Source organism: Leptinotarsa decemlineata, unplaced genomic scaffold, assembly GCF_025532065.1.
Source record: "Leptinotarsa decemlineata unplaced genomic scaffold, Ldec_3_MD MMD2_P_RNA_scaffold_14, whole genome shotgun sequence".
NCBI classification, from domain to species: domain Eukaryota; kingdom Metazoa; phylum Arthropoda; class Insecta; order Coleoptera; family Chrysomelidae; genus Leptinotarsa; species Leptinotarsa decemlineata.
Window position 1 is genome coordinate 12,757,396 of NW_027412528.1, and position 18,682 is coordinate 12,776,077.

The 18,682-nt window shown below is 34.1% G+C and overlaps 2 protein-coding genes across 2 annotated transcripts in view; one reads left to right on the forward strand and one right to left on the reverse strand.

The window, feature by feature from the left end:
• Positions 1 to 6,647, reverse strand: part of LOC111511045 (catalase) — a 45,241-nt gene extending 38,594 nt beyond the window's left edge. Inside the window, exons 1-2 of the mRNA XM_074179472.1 lie at positions 6,512 to 6,647; positions 3,740 to 3,934 (exon numbers count right to left, since the gene is read on the reverse strand). Coding sequence (XP_074035573.1) covers positions 3,740 to 3,934; positions 6,512 to 6,568 — 252 coding nt within the window. The 5' untranslated portion in view covers positions 6,569 to 6,647. The remainder of the gene's footprint in view (positions 1 to 3,739; positions 3,935 to 6,511) is intronic.
• LOC111513207 (mannosyl-oligosaccharide alpha-1,2-mannosidase IA) overlaps positions 1 to 18,682 on the forward strand; it is a 302,260-nt gene that overhangs the window by 154,736 nt on the left and 128,842 nt on the right. The window lies entirely within an intron of this gene.

The window sequence follows — 18,682 nt, forward strand, 5'->3', positions numbered from 1 at the left end:
TTTCACTATGTGATCTATGTGATCATTCCAGCGTAGAAATTGGTCGATCATGACACCTAAATATCTGATAGAATGTGTTTTATTTATTCGGGAACATCCACAGTTTTGGTTTTCTGTACACGTGAATTTGTGAATCTTAATGAAGTTTTCGTCAGGTTGATCTTTTCTTGTTGAAGTGAAAGTTATAAATTTAGTTTTATCTTTGTTAAGACTCAATAGATTATTACTTAGCCAATTATATATCGATTTCATTCCTTTGTTTGCGGTTTCATATGCTTCATTCCAAGTTCGTCCCACAAATACTACCGCAGTATCATCGGCGTAGGATAATAGTTTTCCTTCAAAATTGCTGATATTAAAAATATTGTTTACATAAAGCAAAAATAAAATAGGGCCTAATACTGTTCCCTGAGGTACGCCCATGCTGACGGGTAGCGGATTACTATACGAATCATTAATTTTAACTATCTGAATTCTGTTAGATAAGTAATCTTTGAAAATTTCGAGAGGCATTCCTCTAACTCCAATGTCCTGTAACCTCTAAAAGGATATCATGATTGACTGTGTCGAATGCCTTGGCTAAGTCTAAAAATACAGTGATGCATTTTGCCTGATCCTGAAAACTATTGAAAACATTATTTGCCAATTAAAAAACTGCTCCTTCAGTCGATAAATTTTCTCTGAATCCATATTGAGATTTAGAGAGGATCCCATTTATGTTACAATAATCAACTAGTCTATTTTTTTAAGATCTTTTCAAATATTTTAGCAAAGTTATTAATAACTGTTACTGGTCTGTAGTTATTTGTTTTATGTTTATCCCCAGATTTATAAATCGGAGTTGTGAGAGAGTCTTTGAAAGCGGAAGGAATTTTACCAGTCAAAAAAATTGAATTGAAGATATGACATAATGGCTTTAATAGATATATTTGAAATGTTTTTACGAAGAATAATTAATAATCATATTCTGAACATATCTTTTTAAAATGTTACAGATCTCAAAGGATTTTTCGATATTCTCAATATTTTTATTGTGGATTGATCACAAGCCCCTGCAATTCATAATTCATGATACATTATGTTTATGATTCAGATTCATAGCTTACACCTCAAGTATTTTTTGTGAAGCTGTTAATCAAGTAATAAGGCCGCCTTGGCCTGTTTGGTTAAAATCAAATAAATGAATAAATAAATAAATAAGAAAACCTTTTATATGATTGTCGGAAACATATCTACATAATATATGTGTTTCAATAAGCAGAAAAAGAAATGATAGCAATAATAACATCCGAAACGAACACTATGATTTTTTTTTCAATTATTACACTATAATTGTAATGAAAATTGAAATGAAGTAATTCATATACACAAAAAAATAATGGCGCAATAAATGTTCGAATTCGAAACATTTTTGAACTTGGTTTTCCAAATTATTTATTGTCCTCAATACACTTATTTGCTGCATTGTTTCGAAGTCATTCAAAATCCTCAATCTCGAGTCTTTCACATAGTCACATAGTCACAATAGTCCAAAATAGTGAGATCTGGTGATCGTGGTGGTCCATTATTTGTCTCGAAATGGAAGTACTCAAATTCGAACATTCATTGCGTCATTGATTTTTTGTGTATATAAATTACTTCATTTCAATTTTCATTACAATTATTGTGTTCGTTTCGGATGTTATTATTGCTATCATTTCTTTTTCTGCTTATTGAAACACATGTAAGTAGATATGTTTCAGATAATCATAAAAGGTTTTCTTATTCGAAGTTCATTGTAGAAAACGCTCAGAGCAATGGAAAAAAATATGAATAGGTACCTAATAATGAGAAAAAAACTCTCGAAAAACTCTATTGTACATAGGGAGACGTGAAAGTTGCTATTATGTTTTTATTCAACTCAGTCAACCAATTTCCAAGGCCGTAATTCAAAAGGGAATAATTTACCCAATTGTAATCAAATATTACTGAAACATCCTGAAATATAAAATGAAATTTAATTTCTCAGTATGAGGTGAACGTCTACGTAACAAAAAATACAAGTCTGTATTTAAAAATTGGGTGTGTCCCAAGTCAGATGACACCCTGTATAAAAGATTCATGGACATATTCTGATAGCCCACACCAAGTACCAAGTACGAATAAAGAAGATGTAGGCAAACAAATAATTTGGGATTTTTTTGTTTTTCCTGTATATCTCCAGAACCAAAAGAGCTATATTCGATTTTTTTGCATCATTGAATAGGTCTTTAAAATACGCAACTTTGCCACAATTTAACCGACACTCTATCTCTTATCGTTTACGAGATCCCCATGTTCAGAAACGAATTTGAATAGCCCTGTATATACCAAAACCTTGGACCTCATTGATCTGTAATCTGATGGTTCACTTCACTCCGTAACTAATAAATAATAAGAGTTTATATTACACAATAACTTCTCCGGAAAGCTTCAGTTTTTCTCCTAATATACCTGTGCATTTTATCAACAATCTGGATTGCAGAAACATCGACATCCACAAAAAACAGTATTTAAAAAAATATTACAATGAAAAAAATTATAATGAAGAATGCTTTTGATTATTCAAATATAAAAGTGTTGATCAACCTTGTGTTAAGTGACGTCATTTTTCAGATCCTTTTTTGATAGGCAAAATATAAAATAACGATACATTAGTGATATATAGCTCATTTTCCATTGTAAAAAATTATATTAAATTTACGCAGTAACATGTTTCAGTGAACTAGAAGTCTGCCTATTTGAATATATTCAAAGTTAACCTTTACAATTTTTATTTTTTCGGATTGTGGAAGGTGAAAATTCTCAGGGAGATCAATAGAAAATCCTTGATTTTTTACGCAAAAATGATTTATGTTCAATATAAAAAACCATTTCTCGAGAAATATTTTCGAAAGAAACATATATCTGCTCCATTGTGTGTGAAGTTTATTTCACATTATCAGTCGTCATTATGATATGTTAATTTATATATTAAGTTGAAAAATATCTTAAACAATGCCTTCACAAAAAATATTTTATATTTGCCTCATCATGTGTAAACTATATTTCTCGTTTTAGTTATCTTGAAACCCAAAAAATGCATCATGACCATATCGTTACCATTCGGCATGGAGTGACATATACAGGGTGTTCCCTAATTGCGGCGAAAAATGTATATTTTTTTTTTAATGTTTATATGAATACCTACAGCTGTTGCTTTTTTACTGCTCAGTACATTAGTTGTTTTCACTTTCTTTCATTTTTTTTAACAAAGTTAGGTACTAAAATAAATCAAGAGATGAAAATGTTTCATTTTTAGATCTCTCATCCAACACGAAATTGAATGTTCCAAGAAACGTCAATGGCGTACATTTTTCGGTCAATGATGTTTGCTAAACTGTGTTTTATGCGTCATTGGACTCAATAATGTGTATCTAATTAAGGCTAAATGAACCTCTTACTAAAACTCTTACTAAAAATTGCAAAATTTCACCAAAATCGGATAAGGGATATTCAGAATATGAATACTAAAAAAAATATCTTTCAGAAAAGTTTACACCCAGTATTTTGTAAATAATTCAATCACAAACCTATGTGTATATGACTGGTTCTCACAAAATTAACTCCTAAAGAGACCCTGACATTTTTTCAACGTAATTAGGAAACACTTTGTATGTAGTTATGGGTGTACATTGAAAACGTATGTACGTATTATTCACATCTATAATATCATTTTCACCTGGAAGTAACCGAAAGCTCCAGCTCCTTTTGCATGAACCACCCTTTCTGGAATCCGTTCTCTGTTGAAGTGCCCAAGCTGTTGTGTCAAGTTGTAATCGCTTAAAACAATCGGTCCAAGTTTTCCCACGGTGAGACTAGAGGCCTTTTGAACCAACTGAATTCCGGAGTTGTTAGTTACATACTTCCTTTCATTCTGAAAAGAAAAACTTGTTTAGACATCTTCACTCTCCTTTATTCTATATTCTATTCTATTTTGTGGATATTTGTTTGCCAAATAATTTGTTAATCGTTTGTTTTTATTCGTTACCCGTTTTCCTCAATATAAGATGAATACAAATTATTTGAACTTATTAATTCTCCATAGTTTAAATTGAAAAGGGTATTTTCAGGAGAGATTCATGAAGTGTTGAAGAAAAAATTAACTTCATATAACTCAGTTTCTCCAAAAATTTTATTCACTCCCTAAAATTCATATACCTAGTTATCTGGTAGGCCGCTAGTAGCACCCACCTAAGCATATGCTTTCAATAATGAATATTACAATCAATATTCCTTTGAGGTAAACAGTACCTTCAATGGTATGACACTTCCAGATAATTTTTTATTAGCCAGTCTAGATGTTGTTTCCCTTTTTAGTAATGTGTATTCTGATATCATTTCATGTTTGGTTTTTGAAATTCGGTTACGGCGTTGTTGAGTTATTGCTTAAAATGTAAAGTCTTGAGAACGACTATTATTTTTAAAAATATCTCATACAATTATTCTCTCTGCATCAGATCACATGAAAATTAGTCAAAATTTTGGGTGTTCGAAATAATGGTTTCAATTTTGAGTTGTGGAATTCAGTCAGGAATCATTTTGAATATGAAACAATTGCGAAATTGAAAGAGGTGTATTCGAAAACAAATCTTTAATTAATAACAATGTAAATAATATAACTTGATAAATCATTTCATAAGAATGGTAGGTACCTAGAAATAAGTCATAAAAATTGTTCAAAGTGATGCCCATTAGATATTATACAGGCTTCGAAACGTCGAATCACTTCTCTCGTACAAGTCGCTCTTATAATATCAGGCGTAATATCACTGCACGCTAGTCGAATTTTCATTTTCAGATCATCCACATTCAAAGGGGGAGTAGTGAAAACAATATCTTTTAAATAACCCCCTAGGAAAAAATCAAGCGGTGATAAATCTGGGGAACGAGCCGGCCACCGAATTGGACCCTTATTACCAATCCATCTATTTGGGTACGTTCTATCCAGATATTCAGTAACAACCTGTGAATTGTGAGGAGGAGCACCATCTTGTTGCCACCAAATTCCTTGTCGTTCTGCTATGGGAATATCTTCCATCAACTGGATCAAATCATTTTCTAGAAAATGTAAATATCGCAATCCATTGAGATTTTCATTGGAAAAGTAAGGTCCTATGATGCGGCCATTGAACAATCCACACCATACAATAATACCCCAAGTAGTTCGAAAATTACTTTCGCGGACCCAGTGGGGATTTTCTTGAGACCAATAGTGACTGTTATGTCGATTCACAAATCCATTATTGTGGAATCGCGATTCATCGCTCCACAAAATTTGACTGAATATGTTAGGACTTTCATGTAATATTACCTGAATACAAGCAATGAATTCAAGTCGTCGTTCAAAGTCCGTGGATTTCAAACCTTGTACCAACTGAATTTTGAATGGGTGGTATTTATTTTCTTTCAGAATTCTCTGTACATTAGATTTACTCACACCGACTTCTTCTGCAAGATTACGGATAGAAACATGTGGATGAATAATAATATAAGCCAACACATTGATCTCTAAATCTTCAGTTCTAACAGATCTCGTAGGATGACGATGCTTTATAGTAGAAGGAAATGACCCAGTTCGCAATTTTTCTACAACTCTCGAAAAAGTCATTCGTGACGGAATGGGTTTGTCTGGAAAACGTTCTTGGTATAGACGTTGTGCTTGACGGCAGTTTTTCTGACATTTCCCAAAAATTAATAACATATCAATGCAATCACTTGGACTAAACGCGAAAGGCATACTGGAGTTTTCGCACAAAGAACACAGTTACTGTTTTGCAAAGAATCACTGAATCGAACTGACAAGTAGATACAATTCAACAACATTTGTTACTATGGCATCAACAAGCATAAGCTACTTGATGAAATTGTGCAATATAAAGCAATTCACCCTCAAGTTAGTCACATTCTCAAGAATTTCAATATTATATTCAACTGATATCGATATCGTATCGTAGAGGTGAGAATAATAGTTTGTATTCAGTAGTAGTCTAGTTCAATTTAATAAAAGATATAGACTGGATTCGTGTACGAGTAAATAAGTTTTTTTGAAACTTTATATTTAAGGAAAAGTGCAATAACTCAACAACGCCGTAACCGAATTTCAAAAACCAAACATGAAATGATATCAAAATTTAACGTAGCATCTGAATATGTAATGATATACAGGGCGTTCTATTTTAAAAAATGGAATTTTGGTCTGTAGCACCTACACCAAACACCCTGTATATTTAAAAATTATATCAAAATATAGCTCTCATGAACTCCTAAAACTTTTGTATGAAACATTTTTGTGTATCTCCTTCAACAAACCAGATATTGCCTGTCACATAAAATGTGGGACACCCGGTATATATATATATATATATATATATATATATATATATATATATATATATATATATATTGCATATAACTTGATAAATTCACTTTTGTATAGTATGTTAACAGTTACCTTATTTTCCTCATACCAATTTTGAAGTTGGTTGGAAGCAGGATCTCTTGAAGACATTTTCCAACTTTGTTATTCGTAGAACAATGTAATACTGTCACTATAAACATTAAATATATTTATGATTGATTACTACTGACTGCCTGTAAACAACTATTATTGTTTTCAAAATATAAACATAGGCGTCCAAGGTAATTGAATACAGGGTCTAGAAAATTAAATTGATAGTATCTCGGAAACTAATCGACGAAATTTTAAAAATCGAGCACTGCTGTTTAGAGGAATAATATGTCTTTAAAATTTAATACAAATCAATCCTTATTGCTATTTAAAAAAATTTAGGGGGTAGCTACCCTATGTAAGGGATGCATGTAATTTGGTTCTTTAGAATGTAGAAATGTATCTCTCTTGAAAACAAAATCGACCTGTCTCAGGAATTTTGCAAGAAACATTCTGTTACAATTCTACTGAATTTATTCCAGTTAAAGGTACCACACTGTATGTGATTTTTCACCTTTCTTTCATATGAATTTTTCAATATCACATATCATCTCAATAATGAATATCTTCACAATTTTCTACAAAAATCATCAATCATTTTCAGATGAATCTTAGTAAATTGATCTCAAATATATTATCAGTAGCTTTGGTAGAACATACAAAAAACCTTGGTGTGGAGATATACTATTGAAGATTTGAAAAACACATGAATGAAGTTCTTCAATCTTATCTATCACTGAAAGCATTATAATGAGACAGGCATTTTTTAACCTAGTCTTTCTCAAAGTGGGCGGCAACGCCCCATTGTGGGCGCTGGAGGACTATAGGTGGGCAGTAAAGGGCACAGAGGAGATTGGGGCGTCGAAGCGGTTGAGGGGAGTGATGGCTAATTTAAAAATGTGTTTTTGCTTTCAACACAAACTTTACCGCTCCTTTACGCTTAACGCGCGTTTCCTCGTGTAACGCCATCTAGGTGACTAGACAGTAACTATTTCCTGTCCGATAGTTGTCAAACTGTACAATAGATGGTGGGAAGCTTCAATGCGAAGCGAGAAGTTTCTAGTCTCCATTCTCGAAAGTACTAGGCCCCCCCCCGTTGCCTCATATAAAAGCGTGCGCGCCATCGCGTCATCCAGCCAGTAAAAGGCCAATCTTGTACTACAATGCCATGATCTACTGCACGCTTCCCCCGAGAAAATCCCACCGCATCCTTACCACCGAGAGAAGAATCCTCCGTAACATATATAACCTCCCATGGCGTTACCCTTCACAAAACTTATATAACCAAACTATTATTTCCCCCATAAACGTCAGATTTCAGGATCTCCAGGGACGATACGCCACTAGAACGATGAGCAGCAACAACACCGCTGCAATCGAGACACTAACAACATCATGGACTACCCGAGGAGGATCCAGAAGGATACCAAGGAATAAGCTCCCGTTTCCCCCAGCCAGAATCCTGGGAGCGATGGGAGACAAGACGGAGCAAATCCAAGATATCCTGGAGGATTACCCACTGGCCTTCAGATAGTGGACAAAAGCGACCCGTAGGAACCTGAAACCAGCGGAAACCACCACTAACAACCTACCAACACCCCCCGAGAGCTAAAAAGCCAGACAACTGCAAAGGACAAGGACAACGCAATACACAACTTCACTCCGAAACAAGACCACAGCAACGACACGGACATCCGAATTAGAATTAGCAATTAGTTAAGATAGTTAAGATAATAAGTAATCAATAAAATGAACCAAAACCATCAATTAACACTGCCCTGGAGAGGCATAAGCCTATAGCAGGGCACCATAGATTGTAACTTATAAACAAAATGTAAACCAAAACAAAAAAAAATAATAAACGTTAATTCATTCATTCATTCCAGCCAGTAATGTCATTCGACGATATTACGAAAACAAGTGAATTTAGTTATAGAGACTAGCTAGGTAAAGTGCTGTACGTGCGGTGATTATTACTGTCAGTGGTGTCATTAACAAGTTTTCAATAGTGGATTCCTTAATTTTTCAAGACTAAATTATGTCGGAAGCAAATAAAAGAAAACGGCAGTATAGCGCGGAATGTATAAAATATGGATTTATTGAAAATCCTCAAGGCTACAGGATCATTTGAATAAAATGCATTCAGATAAAAATAGACAAAAGTGTGACTTATTTTCAAGAACGGGATATAAAACACTCAGCTCAGCCAACTGTGTCAAAACTTTTTTCAGTGGCTTCTAAGCAAGACGACGATGGACGAGCTTCCTGAAATATCTCCTTGCTAATTGCTCAAACAGGTAAACCTCTCATACTATTGGAGAGGATTTAATTTTACCCGCAATAAAATAAGTAATAACTACTGTACTCCATAAACCAGCGGCAAATATCCGAAAAATTCCTTTGAGTAATAGTACCGTGCAAAGACGAATAGATGAGATGGCTGAAAACATTGAAGAGTCATTGTGCAATCATCTGAAGACTTCTCAATTCAATTGGATGACTCCACTTTACCAACCAATGAAGCATTGTTGTTGTCATAACGTGAGGTTTATTAAAAATGAGAAAATATATCAAGAACTACTATTTGCCAGAAATTTAGAGACAAATACAAAAGGAGAAATCATATACAGGACTTTTCATGATGAGCGTTAATTAGCCGTTTCTGACAAACTATTCAACGGATCAACCTAAAAATTTTAGACGAAGCGGCGTTGTCGCTTCTACTATAAAGTAGCGGCTTCTTTGATTTTTCAAATGGAACACCTCGTATATAATATCATATTATGATTCATTATCACTTTATCAACAAATTCATATACTATTTCCCTATAAATTAATTTTGATATTTTTTTTACCAAACATGAACTTTTATGAATGCTGATAATCTTGAACTCTCTTGCACTGAAACGATCAAATTTGAAATGGAGTGGAGTGATACTATGAGGATCTTCACTCCGAGTCATATTTTCATTTGCCTCATACAGGGTCTTCAAAAAATGCAGATACTTTGATCTCATGAAAAAATTAGTGGAACTCAATTTTTTCAAATGGAACACCCTGTATATTTCAACATTTTTGAGCTCTACATCCAATTTTAAATTAGCTTTGTTCAGATAATACTATATTTTGAACCGTTTTCGAGATAAACTGTTTCAAACGGAAATTGACATGGTTTCCTTGTTCATCACTCTGTTTTGTAAAACAGATTTCGTTTGATGTTTCTCAATTAGTCACAGATAATACAATGAAAAGATGATTATTAAAATACTCCTCAACCATCGAATGAAACTTCTCTCTAAACAATAGTTTTATTAACGCTGAAACACGAACTGAAAATAATAAACCCATAAATTAATGAGTTAATTTAATCGTCAGTATATTTCAGAATATGTTCAAACACATCTCCACCTCTACTTCAACAAACATGTAATCTCTTCAAAAGATTGTCATGTGTAGCGCTTCTGATCAAGTCTGGAGTCAAACTATTGAAAGCAGTTGTAACTCTCGATTTCGTATCTTCCATTGTTCTTATTGCAGTAGAGTAAACCATATTTTTAATGAAACCCCACACGAAATATTCTAATGGATTGCCATCTGGTGTTCTACGAAACCAACGAAAAGGTTCATTATTACCTATCCATCTGTCTTCGAAGATTTCGGTTGAAGCTTCGCTGACTGAATGAGAATTATGGGGTGGAGCACCATCCATCTGGTACCATACACGTTCTCTTCCTGGTCTATTATTTAAAATCATTTGAATTCAATTCCTCAGTAAATCTTCATATTTTGATGCATTCAAAGTATCATCATAAAACTCGATATAAAAAATTGACTCATTCTTTATGGCACAAAATACATTGAATTGCCATCTTTCTTGAAAACCCCTTTGGCGAACAACATGGGGATTTTCTGGCGCCCAAAAATGACTGTTGTTTCTATTGAAAACTCCATTTTTTGTGAACTTGGCCTCATCTGTCTATATGATATTGTCAAGGAAATGTTCATCCTCTTGAGTCTTGACAAGTAACCATTCAAAAAATTCCACTATACGAGGTAAATCAGTCTCTTTCAAATGTTGGATACAGTATAACTTATATGGATGCCATTTATGCTTATTAAGAATTCGATAAATTGTCACGTAGGGTATACCTATCTCCCTTTCAGCCTCGTTTAGAGAAGCATTAGGAAATGCATGAAAGTATCCCAAAACTGTTATACCATTGTCATCATCATCCACTTTAGTCTTCTTACGAATGATTTTTGGACGGAAGGTTCCATTCAACCTACAGTTTTTTAGTAGTCGATTTATCACATTATTATTCGGCTTCGGAAGTTGTGGATATCTTTCATGAAATACTCGGCATTTTCTACTTGCGATTCTATTGCACTCATCATAAATTATTAATAAATTCAAGAAATCTTCATTACTGTAACCTAATCTTGACATTATTCTATTATAATTGATAGCTATCACAATCAGTCAAAACCACAAACGAAAGTCAGACGTTAAATAATTGGTTTATTTATTTTTCCAAAGCACACTATTAAAAAATATTAATGTATACTGTTGTACGTTAGAGACCAATACCTCAATGTATACAAATTGTAACTTTTTCTAAGGTAGGTACATACCAATTTCGAATTGACTGATCTGAGACAGTTAAATAACTGGATCAAAAAGAAATATTACTAAGTATTAAAAAAATGTTGAATATCCAAAATAAGTGATGAATTCAAAAAAACGAGCAAGAAAACCACGTCGGTTTCCGTTTGAAACAGTTTATCTCCAAAACGGTTCAAAATGGAAATAGTATTATATGAACAAAGTTAATCTAAAATTGGATGTAGAGCTCAAAAATGTTGAAATATACAGGGTGTTCCATTTGAAAAAAACGAGTTCCACTCATTTTTTCATGAGATCAAAGTATCTGCATTTTTTGAAGACCTGTATGAGGCAAATGAAAATATGACTCGGAGTGAAGATCCTCATAGTATCACTCCACTCCATTTCAAATTTGATCGTTTTAGTGCAAGAGAGTTCAAGATTATCAGCATTCATAAAAGTTCATGTTTGGTAAAAAAAATATCGAAATTAATTTATATCTTCTAAACGGTAATAGATAGGTATAGGGAAACAGTATATGAATTTGTTGACAAAGTGATAATGAATCATAATATGATATTATATACGGGGTGTTCTATTTGAAAAATCAAAGAAGCCGCTACTTTATGGTAGAAGCGACAACGCCGCTTCGTCTGAAATATTTTAGGCGTGTAGGTCATATTGATTTATGCATACTGTGAAATTTTCAGGTTGATCCGTTAAATAGTTTGTCATCACTTCAAAGAATGATATCGCGTACTTGACAGACGTGTATACATTATTTAATTATGTCAATCTCCAACTTCAAGGTGACGACTTGAATTTGATTAAAACAAAAAATGTCATTGCTGCTTTTGTAGCCAAATTGCTCTTATACAAGAATAATATCGGCAGACGCGAGTTTCGCAATTTTCCTAATTTGTCAGCAGCATCCTTCAACAACAACAACTTGCTTGTTTACTGCCAACATTTGGAGAACCTCCACAGTGTTTTCGCAGAACGATTCCAGGATATTTTAAAATTGGAAATACCGGACTGGGAGTTGGATCCTTTTCCAAATGTCAACACAGCAGGAGAGAAGAAGTGATAACGAACGGGAAAATAAAAATGAAATTCATTAATAGATACCAAGAATTTTGGCTACAAAAGCTAATCTCGCAATTGTATCCTGAATTGTGGTCCATCGTTCAACGATTTTTGATAACATTCCAATCATTGTATTTGTGTGAACTTGAATTTAGTGTTGTGGCAACGTTGTGAACTAAAAAATGAAATCGGTTGCAAATTATCGAACGCGATGACTTACGGCTGTTTTTGAGTAAATTCGAGCCTGATATCAACAAACTTGTTAAAAATCATCAAATTCATCGTTCACATAAGATTGGTTTTAAAATTCAAATTGAAATGTTTGTTTTAATAACATGAATAAAAGTTTTCTTAATATTACACACTGGTGTTTTACATTACCCTCAACAGAAAGTCTTATTTACACATGACACATAATTTAATTATTAAAATAATGACTGCGATTGTGATAGTTTAGATGTAGTGAAGTAAAAAAAGTGCGGGGGTGCTAGAAAATGATTAATTCTCGAAGTGGGCGGTAGACAAAATGAGTTTGAGAACCTCTGTTTTAACCGAAATAGTTGTGCCAGTCAGGCCCTGATCCTAAGGTCCGACACATACGGAGAGCTCGCGAAGTCATCAACCTATGATCACTCCCCCACATCGTGAGATAAGTGGATCCGGTATTCTCTTGAGACATTAAAGTGGGGAAGGCATTATTCCATGAAGAACTCCAACAATCAGGACAACTATTTTAATTAATATGTTTGGATACTCGGGGAGTTTTAAGAGAAAATCTCGATATTGCATGCGTTTTTCCTTCTTTCTACGGAACACAATCGCATAACTTAGAGCTATTAGAGTAAATAACTCCACGGCGAATATTTTCTTACTTTGCTGGTCGAGGAGGACTATATCAGACTCATTAGCTTGTATCCGTCTGACAGTAGGAAATTACTACTTCCAATAAACCCGGCATTCCTCATTTCCACAATAGATTCAATATCCACCAGAACAACGGATCAACATCGATGTCTTGTAAATACCGAGTGCTGGAAGTGGTGAAAGAAACCACATATACTGGAATGCCAACAACAAGTATATAAGGGTATCTGGTTCCATGCATCAGGTCCGTCACCTGCTATCGAAAGCCTCTATATCAGTGGTCGCCAACCTGTCGATCGCGAGCTACCGGTAGCTCGCGGAGGCAATTCTGGTAGCTCTCACAACGATTTTAATTTAAAAAATACAAACTGCAAAAATCAGAGAAGCTTCCGAAATATACATAAAAAAATCTAATTGTCATAATATTAAACATAAACAGCGGCAACGTTGCGGTGAGCGATATGCCGCTGACGCCATCAAGCTAGAATCGGCTAGAACCGACCAGCCGGACCAGCGCGTTAGTGTTCGAGAACGATCTGAATAAATACGATAAATACGCACGGCGCGGCGACATTGCGCTTAGTTTAAAACTGATCGCGTAACCAACGGCCAGCCGTTGGGTTAGTAGAGAACAACAAAAATAATATATGACAAGCAGTTGTAAGAAGGTAAAGACATACCACTTCTATTCGGAATGGGAAGAACAATACTTTTTTACAGAAGTTAAAGATAAAAATGTGTGTTTGTTATGTAATACTTTGGTCTCCGTTGCTAAAAAATGAAATATTGAGAGACATCATAAAACTGTACATTCTAATTTTGAAAAATCATTCCCACTACATTCTGCCGCCAGAAAGGAGAAAGTGAAACAGTTGAAAAAGCAGTTAATTGGACAAAAATCAATATTTTTAAGAACAGTCGACAAAAATAAGGCTGCAACTGAAGCATCGCACCGTGTGTCCCAGATAATTGCACAAAAAAGAAACCTTATGAAGACGGAGAAATGATAAAACAGGCGTTTTTAGAAGCTGCTGATTCGTTATTTGCCAACTTTAGAAATAAAGACGAGATAGTTTCAGCTATAAAATCTATGCAACTTTCTGCTAATACAGTGATGACACGTGTAGAAGTAATGAACAATGATATTTTTTTACAGTTAAGAACTGACTTAGATAACTGTTTATTTTTCACTTCAACTGGAATCAACAGATGTTGACACTGCCCAGATGGCCGTGTTCGTCAGGATGGTTTTTAGTGATTTTACGATTAAAGAAGATCTTTTGAAGTTCATTCCACTGAAAGGACACACTACTGGACATGAGTTCTTTTCTCATTTAAAAAATATTATTTCTTCCGAGAAAATTCCAATATCGAAAATGGCAGGCTTGACAACCGATGGCGCTCCAGCTATGGTGGGTTGTGATAAGGGTCTGGTGGCGTTATGTCGTAAAGATGAAACTTTTCCGCAATTTCTCTGTTACCACTGCATTATCCATCAGCAAGCATTATGTGGAAATTTTCTGAAACTAAACAACGTTATGAAACTGGTGGTAAAAATTGTGAACAAGATTAGAGCTCAAGCGTTACAAAGAAGATTATTCAGAACCTTGGCCGATGAAGTTGACTGTCAATACGGGGACCTACTCCTTCACTCTGAAGTCCGATGGTTAAGTAGAGGACGGGTGCTGAAACGTTTTAATGATGTCCTATCTGGCTTAGTTCAATTTTTCAAACAACGCGATGAACCGACTCCGGAACTAGAAAATTCAATCTGGATTAGAGATTTTGGTTTTCTCGTGGACATTACAGAGAAATTAAACCAAATTAATTTGCAGCTTCAGGGGAGAGACAAAGAACTAGCGGAAATGATTTCTGATATAAAAGCATTTATCAAAAAGCTGGAGTTTTGGGAACAAAACATAATTAACAGCGTTGCCAAGCATTTTCCTATTCTTTCAGAAAAAATATCTCAAAATCCATTAGAACCCTATGACAACAAATATCATGTAGAAATAAATTCTACCCCGAAGAATAACTTGAAAAATCGTTTTAAGGATTTCAATGAAATGGCTTTAGAAGCGCTGTTTGTTGTTTCACCCTTTATGGGAATTGATATCCAACAGTTTGCAACTGGTGTTATGCAGAACTTTGGCGAAGACTTCGCTGCAACAGAAATGGAAGTCATTGAGTTTCAAAATGATTTAGCCTTAAAATCGTTATAGTCTCAAGTACTGAATGTATCTGGCCTATTGTAAGTAAAGACAAATATTCAGTTCTATGCCGTGTTGCCTTGAAAGTGAAAGCATTATTCAGTTCAACCTATTTGTGTGAATCTTCTTTATTAAGAACAAATATCGCAATCGACTTACATATGAACATTTGGATAATTGTATTCGAATGGCTGCATCAAATTATACTGCAAACATTAAAAAAATTATCGATGAGTCTGAGTGTCAGCCTTCTCATTGAACGTGCTTTTTTATTTTTCAATGTTTATGTTCATGATAGTGCATTACTTTTTTGTTGTTATTATTAACTATTTTTGGATCATACGTGACATGCCGTTGTGGCTGGATAAAAGTACCAGTTAAATGGTAAAATAAATACATATAATGATAAATTAACTGTGGATTATTTCATTTACGTTGCGTTACGTGGCTTCCGTGTGGGTAGCTCGCTGTTTATTCCAAAATTAACAAAGTAGCTCAACACATTAAAGAGGTTGGCGACCACTGCTCTATATCCATCAAGCGACTACTGTAGACTGAATTGTTGAAAACACCATTCTGGTAGGTCATTTATCAGTTACCAACTTCATTCCATTATTCCACAGAAATGAAAAGGTCAGGTACTTTGGGTAGGCTGGTCTACGGTGGTATGTTTTGTAAAGGCTTTTAGGGGGTTTTAGTTCCCCTCACCCTACTTATTTCTGCCTCTGACTAGGAGTCCGGCGACCCCGTCCCTAAGGCCACATATTGGTTTCCGGACAGGGTTTCCAATTCCCTGGCCGTTCCCTCACGCGCCACCTGGAGACGCGCCCTATAGATAGTCCAATCCACGGGTTGCCTTAGGAGTGAAGTGATCTTTGCTGTTTTTATGTTGGCCTTCTGCTGAACAGGTTACAACTTGGTGACAGAGTTGTGATTAACTCGTTCAGTGTCGAAAACCAAACCAAGTTCCACAACTCCGGCAGCTACATCAGAAAAAAGTTGACATTTCTTATCTCTCATGGTCGAGGACCATGCAGAAAAGATACTTACATCACCCTCAAATCATTTAGACCATTTAGAAATATCCAAAAAGTCATGATACCGGAAGCTGAAGAATAGATAGTGTTGATGCCGTTGAAATTGCTAAGTATACTAGTAAACCTACTTACAGCTGGTCATCGGGTTTCTGTCCCACAGACTAACGAGAACTGCCAGTTGATGTTCTCTTTCTTCATGTTTATTGGTAGAATCCAGTCTTTAAAGTTTGATGATGGGCAATTTTTGTTCGATGAGATGGAAGAGGTGAGTATGTCAAAGCTTCGTCATATATTCCTACTGGTAAATTTTGAATTCTATACACTTTATATTTTTTTTAATCGATGAATCAAAATAATTAATTTTTACTACAGTATTCAGTAAAAGTTTTAATAAAGTTTAGAGTATAACTTACTGTTACCCAGAACCCAAACAAAATTTATTCCTATTACAGTAGTCATCAACCGTTATTGATATTGTAAAAACATCGTTTCACTAAAATCAGAAAATGACAGAAAGAATGTAATTGAAGGAGAGTTCAAGACGAAAATAGTGTGAGTAAAGAAACAAATCTTAACGAAATTATAAATAAGTGGAACAATTTACAATTTAATTCAGGTTCTAAAGCAGCAATAAACAATAAAAAACTGGAGATTATTTTTCTGAAGGATTGAGAAAAACATATTGTTTTCTATTTTTTATCACTGATTAGAAAAAATGTTGGTTGTGATAAATCGTACATAAATTATTTTTGTGGTTTGGTGTAGTGTTGCAGATATCTTTCGCCAAGTTTGTTTACTGTTTAGTTGTCAATATTACCATAGGCGGCAATAATTAGAAAAAAATATTAAAACATATCGACATTTTTTCCATATTTTCGAAAAACAATATTAACCTTCAGATTACAACTCGAGCTGTGTAAAGTAAATAATTATAACGTTAACAACATTTTATTTTGACAAGATTCAGAATGATCAAAAAATTTCAAAAAACTGAAGGTTCACAATTCAGGCAATGATTATATAAAATAAAATTTTCAATTTTTTGATAATTGAAAATTGATGATTTTGATAGATTTAAAAAAGCAGGTATCATCTGATAACGATCGACGACTTCGAAATTGAAACAAACAAAATCAAGAAAGATATCGAACAGTTCCGAAGGCACAAAACTAGAAATCCTGTAACTAGAAGTAGAAAAAAAGACGGCCAAAATCTAGAGAAAGTAACTCTGAATAAACTTGACAAATTCTGTTCGAAAAGTATGTGTTTTTATACAGCGTGACTCACGGTCGATGGTAGGTTAGACGTTTCCGGAAAACGCAAAGCATGATTTTTGTGAAAATTTAACCTCTCACATTTCCTTACCTGTTCTATTGATCTAAAATATTTTCAGCATTGCGGCGTTGCCACTTCCATCAAAAAGTCCTAGCAACTTTTTTTTAATGGAACACCCCGTATATTAATACATTTTTGAAATCGCTATAGTATTTTAATACTTTTTTGTTAATTATGTCCTATACCTATCTCTATCTGTTTTCGAGATAAAAAATAAATTGTGTTAAATATGGTCCAAAACATAGCCTTAATTGAAATTAAGTGCATCAGTACTCTCAATTCATGAAAAGTTGATATTTTGATGATAGTTTGAACAAACTCGAAATATTCAAATAACGCCAAGAAATCGACTCCATATCATACAGGGCGTGCTAAAATTACTATTATTTCCATTGTGCATAAAAGTAGTTGAAAGTTCATTTTTTCAAATGAAACCCCCTGTATATTACTCGATAAATTGAAAGATGGTGAAAAATGCTTCAAGATGATATACATGTCCCTATACATAATTTGTCAAGTTTTCTTAATAAAGCCGTTTTTGTGGAAAAATAGTTATTCACGTTTTACCTACAAGTGTTGAAAGTGGCATTTTATTTTGTGAGTGAGGATTATTGCAAAACGAGCGTCAGCAAGTGAAACAAACTCACGAGCAAAATAAAATCACTTTTAACAAATGTATCATTCAATTTTTTTGTATAACGTTACTGCTGATATAAAAAAAAATATAGGGTCCATGGGATTTGAAAACACGATCTTTGCATTACAAGGCCTATGTTACTACATACGCCAACGTTATTTTAAGGAGGATTATTGGTTAGTCATGAAGGACTTTCTACAGTTGGACTGAATACTACTTCGTCGTCGTCAGTAACTTCACAGGGATTTAATATTACCAATAGCACGAACTGCATGTGTGAACTTTTCTAAATGATCTTTTGTTAGGTGTTCTGATTGAAGTGTTTCTATCAAAGAGATTTTCAATAACAGTTGTACAAAAAATAATTTTTAAAGAATTTGATTTCTAGGTAGCCGTGGAAAT